Raw genomic sequence first — 13326 nt, 5'->3', positions numbered from 1 at the left:
CTACCTCTCTGGAATACAGGAAGCTTTCTGTGCCTTTTTTTCCCCTTCACTCTGCAGTATGTCCTGCCTCACAGTCTCAGAGGGAGTTCTGCACAGGTCAGCAGGGGGCAGCAACATCCAAGAGGCTCAGACAGGAATGCCGGACTTGCGAGTCAGCAATGGTCCTCTTTTCTTTTCTTTTCTTTTCTTTTCTTTTCTTTTCTTGTTCTTTCAGTCCTGCTGCTCTCTGAAATCATACTGTTCCCAGAAAGGGCCACCTCTTCGGATCTCCTTTTCAAAGCTGGCTACAGGCAGATGGGCTACCTCAGTAGGTGCACGGGGGGCCACCTGGCAGGACTGGATGCAGTGCATTCAGGTCACGGGAGATATGGGGAATTCGGATACCACCTTGATGAGCACAGTATGAGCACATAAAAAATAGAATAAAGAGGAGCATTGTTCAGTCCATCTTCATCCTTCATCTAGCCATCTCTGTAGAGATCAGCCTCTGTCTAACCTTGAAGGGAAATGAGTCAGACCTCTTCTTCTCTCAAAACAGCCCCTAGTCTTGGGAGTTAGGGAGTGGAATGGGCACTAGATGGTCCTCTCCCACCTCCCATCCCCACCAAGTATCCTTAAGCATGGTCAGGGACCCATCTCCCTCTCTCCACTTAGCCATAATGGCAGTGAGTGAAAAGGCTGCATGACTCAACTCTAACCAGTATGCATTCTGACCGTCAGAGCAAAAATTGACTAACCCTTAGGGCACTTGGCTTTTCTCACAGAAAAGGTTTTGTCCAACAATGATGTGCCAGAAGAGGGAGACTTGTTCTGATGGTGTCTTTTCTAATACACTGGAAAGTGCAGGGCTTGTTGTCCATCCAGGCAGTCCATATTGCAAGATCTCTCAGAGTTGATTGGCTGAGATGTCTGGAGCTGTGTCTAGGAAAATGGGCCTTAATCCCAAAGACCTTTCAGACAGGGTGTGCCCAGTAGGAGATCTCCAAAAGTGGATAGCAGAGAATTTCATATTCTCAGACTCTTTTTTCCTAAGAAACTACAGGCCTCTGCCATGGGCATGCTCTTATTTAGCTTGAGAGGACCACTGACCCACAGCATGGCACTCCTTCCCATATATTCCCTGGGCCCCGCAAAAGGTTTAGACTGTAAAAGAAACTCTCATCCTCACCAGACAGCCAAGATATTTTGGATGTGGTATATAGAGTTGGGCACTTTCTACATCAACTGACAAAACATCTGGTGACATCTGCTCTAGAAAAAACTCCATTTAAGATCCCCGATATTCCTGAGGTGGCACTCATTTGACCTGATACGTGTCACCAATCCCAAATCATCCCTATCTAGAACAAGCCTGGGACAAGTAGAACTACAAATGTGCGGGGCGATGATGTACAGGCAGGTCCTACTCCATCCCTCAGGTCCTAGGATGCCTATAGGGGTGTTCAGAAAGGGAGCATCCCTTAGTACCTTAAAAGAAAAGCATCCTCTAGAATGTTTTCTAATAGGCTCTCACTTGCTAATCATCCAAGTTTTTGGGGGTGGTGGTGAGAGGGGAATAAAAATATGCTATGCTGAGACCAATTGTATTTGTATGTCAATTTACAATAGTACTCTTCACGTTATCTTAATCCACCCTTGAAGCCCTGAGCATTGGGTTCTTTGTTCTTGCTTTCCCCTTAATGAGTACTGATTGCTATTTCTATCCTGGTAGCATCCAGTGAATTTCTATTATGGAAACACCAATACCCAGCCAGATTGGAGAGCTCATTGTGCTAGAAGTTATATAAACTTCTAGAACTTGCAGAAGTTGTATAAACTTATAGGCAGATATGGACTATATGCCAGACACGTGAGTGATCTGGCTGTGAATCACATGAAGATGCCCGTTCCCTAATTATTCCTAACAACAGGGTCCCAGGACAGTCCTTTCTTTATTCCTGTCATAAACTCTAGTTTCCATAGGAGTCAAATCTTTAACCTTCCTTCATTCTCTTCTCTCCCATAACAGGGAAGCTCATAGTACTCGATAATTGGGGCTAGTGAATCGTTATACAGGAGTCAATATTTTTGCACTCTTTTTAAGGGATCAGAGAAGGAGAATGGTTTAGTGGCTAGTTTTATGTATGGAAGAAGCCTGCATATCCAGACTCCCATAGCTACTAAGTACTAAAGATCACTCCCCCAAAACTATAGCTATCTCATCAGCAGTGAGGCGCTCAGCCTCCATGGACTACAAGGCAGCAATTTGGAAGCTGCTCTATTTTTTTCTTGTCATTACAGTGTGAAGTTTAACCTGTCTGTAGAGCCTTTCAGACAACAGGTTCTGAAAATCAGAGCCCAAGACATTGCCACCTAACTCTCCACTTGTACTATGCCATCCAGTGATGATAACATGTAATGCTAGGAATTAACCGTTGTAGACTAGTGACTATCCTTTCACAGAAATGACTTCAGTGTTGCCTTATAAACTAAGCTGTGCAGTGGCAGATGACCAGTTTGTAAGCCCTGTGTTTTCTCTGTTGCATTGTGTGAGATGCTAAGTTATCAGTGATAACTAAGAGGCAAGCCAGAAGGACAGGTTGCACAAATTCCCTGACAGCAGAGATAGCTACCTGTATGCAAGTAATTAAGGAGGTGCAGAACATTCCAGATTGGTCATCCCTCTGAACAGAAATTTGCTTTAGGACAGTCAAAATTACAGTTCAGCAAGCCAGAGTGTGAATCTCTACAGCTCACCACAAAACAAGACTAAAATCTTCCTTTTCTCCCATAAGGAAAAAATGCTTTGTACTCCTACCTAAGGATCATTTTCACTGTTCTCACCCTGCCTGTCAAGGCCACCTTTCCACCCAATATCACAGCTTTTGATTGGCTAGAATGGTTTCTGGTGAACTGTACAAGTCACTTGCTTTCCAGCAAATCCCTCAGAAGCCAAACATCAATCTGAGAACTATTTCAAAATGTACTAATCTGATAATTGCAAAGGCAAAATTCCTATTTAACACACTGCCCCTTGACTCTATATTCTACTTAGCCAGGTGCTTCTCTTGTTCCACCTCTCTAATCCTAAAAGAGGGAACAAACTAGACATATACAATTATATTATAGCCAAGACCTTAAAATGTATCATCAGAACATTACAGATTTTATAGTAGCTTGCAGTTAGTTACTGTGCGGTAGCCATGTAACCACCACCTGAAATGATTCAAGTGGGGGAAAAGAATAATAATAAAGAGGCAAGCTAGCTCATCGGCAGGCTTGTAGGTCCTATTAGATTTGAAAGGATATGATTTCTATTCCTAAAACTGCCAGTTAACATAATAACAAACACCGTGTTTCCTCACTCCATCCAAAGACTTGTAATAGGCAAGAATTGGGAGCCAAAACAACAACAGGTCTGTCCTGTATGGTGTAGTCATAAGTTGCCAGCAAGTAATTATGGCAGTGGTCTTGAAAAGCCTGCAGCAGCTCTGGCAGCCTTTGCTAAATGTTTAAGTATAGCCACAGCCTCCATCACAAAAGGAACCAAATATATGATATTTGTTTCTGTGGAAGAATGGGAGGAGACTAATGGTGAAGGAGGGAGCAGTACTGGAGGTGAGGGGAAAGAAAACTAAGTCTTCCAGGGTTTTCAGAGACCTGTAGAAAATCATCTAAATCGAGTGGTTCATACCTCAGATATTGTGCACTGCTTTGACAGTCCTCTGGTTTATGGCGTACTTAACAAAGTCTTATATTTACTAGACTGGAATGTCCATTTTACTAGATGCTTTCTGCTATTTTACTAGTACTTTAAAATTTGGACACGTGACAAAAATGTGCGTAACACATTTTTTAAGTGTTGATTGCGCTCATAATTTTAAAGTCAGAATATAAAATAAACATCTCTGCCCTTTCTTCCAGCAGGCAGCACAGAGATCTGCTCTCCGCATTCTGTCTGACAGGTACATTTTGTCATTTTTATGAACTATAAATTGCTTTATGAAACGTTGAGCTCTATTTATTGTGGCATATAACTCATAATCGGATTTTGTCCCCAAAGTATCTATGAATTGGGATGTTAAACATTTTGCATGCTTGGATTTGTCATGCATGTGTGGAGTTTATTACTGCAAAAATCACAGACTTCTTGTATTTCATACAGAATATGCAGAATCCCTTGCTGTGATACCAAGCAAGAGATAAGAAACTTACTGGAGAAGGCATGAATGATGCAGTAAATTCTGAGCTTTAGAGTATGCTGAGATATATTTAAGCTCATTTTTCAGCAATAAGTACTTAATTTATTTTGACTTTTGCCAGAGCCATTCACTGGGAATTACTCTTGTTTTGTTGAGATTTTCTCAACATTAATTTATGAAGGATTGGGTTTTGGCTGCAGAGGTATTTATTTTATATTTGGATGGTAACTGTTGCTTTAACCAGAAAAACAAAGGGACAAATCCTTATATTCTTACTTCATTTTTACTCAGTCTCTTTTCATGTAAAATTCCCATTGACTTTAGCAATAGTCTATTCTAAATATGGAATTCAGGATCCACACCATACTAAATATTATTAGGCTGTAGTCCACTACAGGTATTTCTACTAACTGACCATTCTGAAAGAGGATTGATTGAAATGCAAAGAAGCTTTCTGAGGTAGTCCTGATTTATTTTTATCCCATTTTGGGAATGGCAAAGATGGTACATTTTAGTGTCTATGAAAAAGATCTAGCAGATTTACATTTATCCACAAATGAGGTACTGTGTCATGCAGAGTGACACAAAGTAAATTTCCTCATGCCTCTTTGGCAGCCACCTCTACTCCATCTAACCCACTCTTCCCCCTCCTCCCTGGGAATAAGCAGTAATTGACTCAGTAAGCCAGCTAAGTCTGGGCTTCTCCAGAGCAGAGCCTGTCACTTAGGCTGAATTATATGTTGTGCATGGGTGAATAACGTTTCTCTATACCCTGAGGCAGAGACAGCCAAAATTATCCCTCCTCGGTATACAAACACTGTTTTGTTTAGTTTCTTTTAAAAGAAGAAAAACTTTATCCTAACAAGCTGAGTGCATCACACATGCTGTTAGCTAAGTCAAGTCCTCAGTTGTTGGGCATGAAAGGCACACAGATATCGGCCAGATTTGGCCAAAAGACAGGCAAGAAAAAAAGCCTGAACAGCATCATGCTCCTATACCTCAATACATGAAAGCTCTTCCACATAAACAAAATGTCTTTGAGGTTCTGTGGGCATTTGTAGGTGTTGCCACAAGGAATGTTTAGGAATGTCTCATGATAGGACTTTTCAGCAGGGGTTGTAAGTCACAACTTAGGTGCATTGACAAAGTTACAGAAGAAGATAGAAGAGAGCAGGCCTAGAGAATTCAAGCAAACATAATCAGTCAAACATAATCAGCTTTTAAAATTCATAAGTGATGAAATTATCCTTAGCATTCAGGAAATGAGAGGCTGGTGGGGTGGGGAGGGAGAAAACGTTCTTCTCTTCCAGAAAATACTAGCAGTTTTTCCATCAGCCATAGGTTATATTTCTTGCCATATTACAGCCAAAACTATACCTATACCTAGGGCCCTACCAAATTCACAGTACATTTTGCTCAGTTTCATGGTCATGGGATTTTTAAAATCCTAAATTTCACTATTTCAACTATTTAAAGGTGAAATGTTATGGTGTAATTGTAGGGGTCTTGACCCAAAAAGGAGGTGTGGGGAGGGATCACAGTGTTATTGTAGGGGAGGTTGCGCTATTGCTACCCTGACTTCTATGCTCCTGCTGGCAGTGGTGCTGCATTCAGAGAGGGGTAGCTGGAGAGCAGTGGCTGCTGACCAGAATCACATCTCAAAATCACAAACAGCAGCACAGAGGTAAAGGTGGCACGGCATGGTCTTGCCATCCATACTTCTGTGTTGCTGCTGGAGCGAGGCACCCAAGCAACAATCACCGCTCTTTGGACACTCATCTCTGAAGTCAACATAGGATATGTCTTCACTGCAGAGAAAAGTTGGAAAAGGATATACAAATAGCGAACCGCAATTTGCGTGTCTTTTTCTGTTTTTTCCAAAAGAGGCTTTTCCAAAATTTGGCCAATCTATACGGGGCCAAATTTTGGAAAAAAACTCCTCTTTTGGAACATCCCTTATTCCTTTCACTGAGAGAAATACAGGGATGCTGAAAGAACACGTCCGCTTTTTCGGAAACTGTTCCGAAAAAGCGGATGCATTCCTTGGATGCGGCATAGTTTTTCCGGGTTACCTCTGGTATCCCGGAAAAGCTCTGCAGTCTAGACATAGCCATACAAGAAAGGGTGACAATATTGTCATTTCCTAAAATAACCTTGTGATCCTCCCCTTTTGGGTCAAGCCCCCAAATTGAGAAACACTGCTCTTCCCCATTAAATCTGTATAGTACAGTATAGGGTAAATTTGGTAAAAGCACACAAAAGACCAGATTTCATGGAAGCAGACCAAATTTCACAGTCCATGACCTATTTTTCACGGCTATGAATTTGGCAGGACCCTACCCATACCCGCTGGTCTATTCCTTACCCTTCTCAAAAGTGGTCCTAATGACATTTGAGGAGGCGAGGGAAAATTAATGTTCTAGTTAAGAGAAATTATAGTGCTTTTAAAAGACCTTAAAAAGCTATTTGCTAAAAGAGAGAGGGGTAATTCTTTTAACCTTGTATGTGTGTATCCCCACCAGTTGTCAGCTTCTTTTGACAATAGTTTGTAATGAATTTATGGGTGGATAATTGCTGTAGGGGGTGGAGCATTGATATGCTTGTCTCTATATTAATAAGGAAGAGAGGCAGGCATGGTTGCTTTCTGGAAATGTGAAGAATATGCAAAGTGCTGTTGGGAAGAAGAGTTTCTATGTGTGTAGCATATGAAGTGCCTCGGCATATGATTAACTTCACTGGGTATGTAATAAATAGTAGATAACTGTGATCAAAAAAGTATTTGTGTGATTTATCAAGCTGAGCAACTGTACATTTTGCAGTGAAGCAGGAGGTCAATCCTGAAATCTAGGGCAAGCAGAGCAATAGAAAATTGCAGGGACTAAGAAGTTAATCATACCCTTGGACTGTTTCCATCTGTTTTTGAAAGACAGAGTCAGTATAGTGCTAGCAAGGATGTTTCACAGCACCAGATCAGGAATTAATTTTTTCAGTGAATCTTCAAATATCATTTGCAGTAACATGGGCTTATAAAAATGTAATTTAATTTCATGGGGATAAATCATATAGGACAAGAAGTGTGAGCATTTTTTTAAATGTGTGTATCTAAAAAGGAGAAGCAGTAAAACACCAAGAGGAAAACAGACATTAACAGCATGGAACTATGAGAATATAAGTGGTTGTGTGGTTAAATTGTGCGTGTAATCGTCTTTGAGGAATCAGCTAGCAACTGGGAAACTCTTATATTTTTATGATCTTTTGAGGGATATTTTTCAGTGACCTATCTAACCATCTTGCATTAGCTTGGGTCAAAGGGGAATTTACTTGAAGTATTGTTGAACTGCTGCTCTGAACAGTGACTCCCATGTCTGAGGACTAAATGCTTGTCAGTGGCCAATGGGAATATTAATGAAAATTCTGTAATTTCTGTATCAGTTTTGAAACTTCTCAGTGCATTTCATTGATACACACATGAATAGTACACTCCCTTTGGACAATGACATTCTCTTTGGGCACTGAACATGATATATAAGACAAAGGGGATTTTCACTTTCATAATGGCTCCAGTAAATGAAATTACTCCTCCCACTGGAAGGGATAAGGACATAATTAGTTGATATTAGGTTGTTCTTCAGGACGGTCTCACAGTCTATGTCTACACTGCAAAACTACTTTGGGGTAGCTCTGGTATCCCAAAATAGCTATTCCACATCTTATATCAAAATATAACAGGTTCACTATCCCCACATCCCTGTAAACCTCATTGCACGAGGATTAAGGGATGTTTCAGAATAGCACTTTATTTTGAAATTTGGTGTTGTGTAGACAGCAGAAGTAAACAGCTACCATCCTAGATGTAGGCAATGCTACACAGGAGGAGCAGTACTATGGCCGGTTTCTTCACAGGCAGCAGGAGGAGAGTAGGTACAAGGAAAGACAGATCCTGGTCCCTAGGATTACTGCATGGCTGAATCGGGTCTGCTGCTTTTCTTTTAGGTGATATTGGGGCCTTATTCTGATGTATTCCTCTCCCACCAGTGGAGGCTCTCTGTATTTTCTCATAGCTGTTTGGCTTTGGAATAGGCTACAGAAAATCCTTCACTCTTCCCCACCCCTTCATGTCCCATCTTTACTGTAGGCTCTGATTACAAGAGGATCATGTTGAACTGCCATTCGGGCAGGTACTGTCTTTGAACAGGCAAATTCTTAGATATTTTGTGGAAGGTAAGCTGCTGACTGAGAGAAAGTTATTTTTTTCTTTTTCTTTTTCCGTTTGTTTCTTTTCCTTCTCTCTCTCTCTCTCTCTCTCTCTCTCTTTAGCTTTGAGGGCAAGACATTTCTCCTCAAAGTGGGCCACTGCTTGATGAAAGATACGGCGCCATTGGGTTCAGTTGGGGACTTGCTCCTCCCAGCTTGTGTTGCCCACATCAGTTTTCTTAAGATATACTTTCAGTGTGTTTTTGTAGCCTTTTCTCTGATCTCTGACCATGGGTAAGCTGAGAGCAAAGGACTTGTTTTGGGAGGCAAGAGTCTGGTATCTACATACAATGTCCAGCCTAGAAAAGTTAGGGCATGAGGCTCCTTGTTTCAGTACTGGTGACATTAGTTTCAGTGAGGATACAGGCATCAGTGCAGTGGTCTCGTCACTTGACACAAAGGATCTTCCAGAGGCATCATTGGAGGCACCTCTCTAGACTCTTGAGGTGCTATCAATAGGTCACCCAGGTTTCACAGCCCCTAAAGGAGTGTAGGAACAATAGTTATCTTGTAGACCTGGATCTTGGTGTCCCGACATAGCTCACGGTCCATGAAAATGTGTCAGAGCAGTTTCCCAAATGAAGCCCTAGCACACTGGATCCTATGCTGGACATCACTGTTGATTCTTGCCTTTTGAAAAAGTTGGCTGCTTAGTAGCAAAAGTGCTCAGCTGTCTCCAAAATCTGACCCTCGAGGGTGATTTGTGGTGGGTCATGTGCACGGCCTGAAGCAGGTTGACAGCTTCAGTAAGCATGTGTGAGGAAATCCAGTTTGGAGTGAAGGTCAGTCTCAGTGTGAGAGAGAATGACACAGTAATCAACATACCGAAGATCAGTAATGGAGGCCCTGAAGACTTTAGACTTCAAGCAGAGATGTTGAAACTTCAAGAGCCATCCTTCATTCTGCATGGGATGTCAACTACATTGAGGAGGTGAACTTTAGCAAGGACCAAAATGACTACTTAATAGATGGGGGGCAATAACCCATCCTTGCTTAATCTGAGTTTTGATGATGAAAGTTTCCATCTCAAGGACATTGCAAAGAACTGTGGCAGTCATCTGACCATGAGGAAGTCTTAGAGTCTTAACAAATGTTGAAAGACAGCCAAATCTGGCCAGCACCTTCCATAGGACTTCGTGATTGACAGTCAAAGGCCTTTGTCAAATTGATGAAGGCCATGTACAGGTTCTGATTTTGCTCCCAAGTCTTTTCTTGGTTTTGACAAGCCATGAAGATCATGTTGGTGGTCTAAAATGGCACTGAGATTCTGGCAATATTTCCTCATTTTGGGAGTGCATGGATGTAACATCAGGCCATAGGTTGGAGCTGTTTAAAAAAGGAATAAACGGTCACCAGGCACATGAAAGGTCTGTTATGCAGGCATCAGGAAGAAGCTACATGTTTGTATACTTTGAAGCAGTGTTCATCAGTCAATTTTGCATGCAAAACTTCTGGTTTACTCAAATAGAGTACATCAGTGGGGAGCATTTTTTCATGAAAATGTGGAATATAAATAGAAAAAGTACCAGGGTTTTGGTTTAGTTTGACTGGGGGATTTTTTGCATAAAATCAAAGCTGAAATCATTCATTTCAAATGTTTCAAATTGTGGTTCATAGATTACCATAAGCAGTTTGCATTAGCAATATTTCTTAATTTATAGCAATTCTACACTTTGAACTCTGTACTAAAGTTAAGTGACCAGATTCTCAGCTGGTATAAGCTGAAGTATTGCCACCAACTTCAGTGGAGGTACAGGAGATTTCACCATCTGAGAGACTGACTCCAGGAGGTTTGCAACATTTCCGGTTTTTTAAAAGCACATTGTTGAATTTATTTAGACGATTGTACACCAAACCGGCATTTAAAGTTAAAAATGCAGTTTTGTCCTCTGTCATTAATTAAATTATAAGGCACTGTACTACAGTCAAAACTGTTTTTAGCATTCCCTAAAACAGAGGTCTCTCCTTTTCTTGTGCAGTTGGAATGTTAATGAGATTCATGTGAGATAATTACTGAGCATGAAAGGCACTCTGCTTTATTTATAGAGCCGGTTGGAGATTCTCTAGTGGAATGGTTTTCCATCAGAGAATGCAGATTTGTTCAAATTGGAATGTTGTGGCGAGAGGGTTTAATTTTGACTAAGGTCAGATGGGGATCAGGCAGGTCTGCAGTGGAACCCTCAGGCAAATTTTGAATCCTACTTAATTTCCATTTGAATCCTTTCCTAATTTTCCTATCAGCTCCTCCGGAGCTCACCTGGTGGGTTACCAAGGAACCCAGGCTTCCAGACTCCCAAATCTTCAGCCACCTGCCTGGTTTATGGTGGGAAGCTGATGCCCTGGGAACTACCAAGTTCTGTGTGTCTCAACTCAGTGGGCAGTCCCATGGCTTGCAGACCCCCTGGCTCCCTATCAGCTTGCCAGGATGAATTTTATTTTAAAATAATCAAAACACACAGTTTATGCATTCCAAAATGAATTTTTGTTGTTGTTTCACCCCAAATGTTTTTAAAAAATTGGGTTTACTTCCAAATTGAAATGAAACCAAATTTTGAAAGTCAGAACTCCTCAGCAAAACAGAATTACTGTTCTCTGCGCAGCTTGATTTATCCATAGTGGGGTGTCCTACTGAAAAACCAGCAAGTGAAACCAAACCTGAGACCTTTGGTGCTTAATGCTTGAGCTGAAAGCCAGCTGGCTCTCAATTAAGGCTGTAGAACCGTGATCACCAACCCATCAATCGTGATCAACTGTTCGATTTTGGGGCGTTTGTGAGTAATTGCAGCCCCCCCCCTCCCCCGAAGTAGCTTGTGTTGGTGCTATCTCCTGGGATAGCACCGGCTTCCTGTGGCATGGGGATAGAAGTCTCACAGCTGCGCGCCAGATCCAGCATCTCAGGAAGCACGAGGGCTGCTCCTCCCCTCCCCCAAACAGCTGCCATGCTTCCTGAAAAGCTGGGTCTGGTGCACTCCCTTTCCCCTGCTGCCTGCCTTCCTGTGCTGGCGGGAGAGAGGGGAAAGAAGGGAAGTCCTGGGCTGAGGATCCTCCTCCCATGCAGGAAAGCAGCATGAGGAAGGAAGTCCCTGGCTGTGCACCAGACCTGGCTTTTCAGGAAGCACACCGGATGTTTGGGGGAGGGGAGGAGCAGTGCATTCCACAGGATCCCCGGGCACCAGTCAAGCTGTGAGGGTATGTCTACACTAGCCCCCTAGTTCGAGCGGAGTAACAGTAGTTCAAATTAGAGATCCTAATTCGAACTACCTACTCCGTGCCGCATGTAGCCGCGGGCACGGAGTTCAGACTAAGGGACATTTAAAAATGGCAGCACCCTGGAAGATTCAAATGAAGCCTGGGATATTTAAATCCTGGGCTTCATTTGCAACTTCGAATGCCTACATTAGCCTCCCTAGTTAGAACTAGGGGGCTAGTGTAGACATACCCTTACTGTCCCTGCCCCCTGGCCAGACCTCCCAAGAGTACCCTGCCCCCTCCCCCTGCCCAGTCCCCCACGAATACCCTGCCCCTACCCCCACCAGCACTCTGCCCCAGTCCCCACCAGCACCCTACCCCCTGGCCAAACCCCCACCAGCACCTTGCCCCGATCCCTGGCCATCTCCCACCTGCCCCAGCCCCCACCAGAACCCTTCCTTCTTCCCCGGCCCCCACTGGCACTCTACTCCCTGGACAGAATCTGGCCAGACCCCCACCAGCACCCTGCCCTGCCTCATAGCCAGACCCCCATCCAGCACCCTGCCCCTGCCCAGAGCCCCCTCTGCTACCCCACTCCTGCCCCAACACCCACCAGCACCCCGCCCTTGCCCCCTGGCCAGACACCCACCAGGACCCTGCTCCTGTCCCCTCCCTCCTGGCCAGACACCTACCCCCAGCTTGCTCCTGTACCTTATTTTCCACCCAGATTCTGCCCCCCCCATCCCTATTCCACTCACTGTCAGCTCTGTCCCGCACACTGGATTCCTCATTTTTGCCCCCACCTCAGAGTGTAGAGGGACCCACAAATTCCACTAACCTTGGAACCCCAAAAGAATTAATCTGTCCTGAGGCCTTGAACCTCAGTCCTACCTACCCTCCCCCATATGGGAGAGGGTAGGTAGCATACCCCCTTTTAGCATAATTTAAACTATACAATCTATAGATACTATGTTCCACTGTCTTTGCAATTTGCTTTTCATACTAATCTGAATGCTGTAAGGATGGGTCTCTTCTATACTTTATGCATAAACATAGCTTCTATTCATACTTTAGGAACTCTATAGGGGTGTCTAGACTACAGGGTATTTTCGAAAAAAGTGGCCTTTTTTCAAAAAAACTTTCCCTTCGTCTAGACTGCCACCACATTCTTTCAAAATTAAATCGAAAGAACGCAGTGGTTTTTTCGACCATGGTAAACTGCAGTTTACAATGAAGAACGCCTTTTTTCGAAAGTGCTCTTTCAAAAAAAGGCATTCTTGAATGCAAATAGGGCTTTTTCGAAAGACAGCATCCAGACTGCCTAGGTGCTCTCTTTCAAAAAAGCGGCTTACTTTTTCGCAAGAAGTGATTGCAGTCTAGACGCTCTCTTTTGAAAGAAGCTTTTTTGAAAGGTTCTTTTGAAAAAGCCTCTTTCGAAAGAGGCTTGTAGTCTAGACGTAGCCCTTTCATGCGCATATGCTAATGGCATGAACAGGGACATTGGCTGGTTCTCACAGTACCTTCCACATCTTAATGACTTAACCAAACAATGGAGGTGCTAATTGTTTTATCAGCTTCTTGTAATTACTTGAACCATCTACTCACGGTCTCTCTCTTTTTTACCCTCCTTTTTTCTCTTTTTTTTTTCCTCCGCCCCCCCCCCCCCTTCCATTATTTATTCTTGGATCTTGACTTCTAATAC

General features: G+C 43.0%; 1 protein-coding gene across 3 annotated transcripts in view; it reads left to right on the top strand.

Annotated features, from left to right (window-relative positions):
• AFF3 (ALF transcription elongation factor 3) overlaps positions 1-13326 on the top strand; it is a 456198-nt gene that overhangs the window by 346927 nt on the left and 95945 nt on the right. For 2 of the 3 annotated variants that reach the window (XM_075916923.2, XM_075916908.2), the window contains exon 9: positions 3904-3944. In XM_075916923.2, coding sequence (XP_075773038.2) covers positions 3904-3944 — 41 coding nt within the window. The remainder of the gene's footprint in view (positions 1-3903; positions 3945-13326) is intronic. The other variant, XM_075916914.2, reaches the window with a different exon arrangement.

The sequence above is a fragment of the Pelodiscus sinensis genome, chromosome 1, assembly GCF_052426305.1.
Source record: "Pelodiscus sinensis isolate ZL-2025 chromosome 1, ASM5242630v1, whole genome shotgun sequence".
NCBI classification, from domain to species: domain Eukaryota; kingdom Metazoa; phylum Chordata; order Testudines; family Trionychidae; genus Pelodiscus; species Pelodiscus sinensis.
The sequence above is the reverse complement of the archived record's forward strand: the minus strand, read 5'-3'. Positions and strand labels throughout refer to the sequence as shown.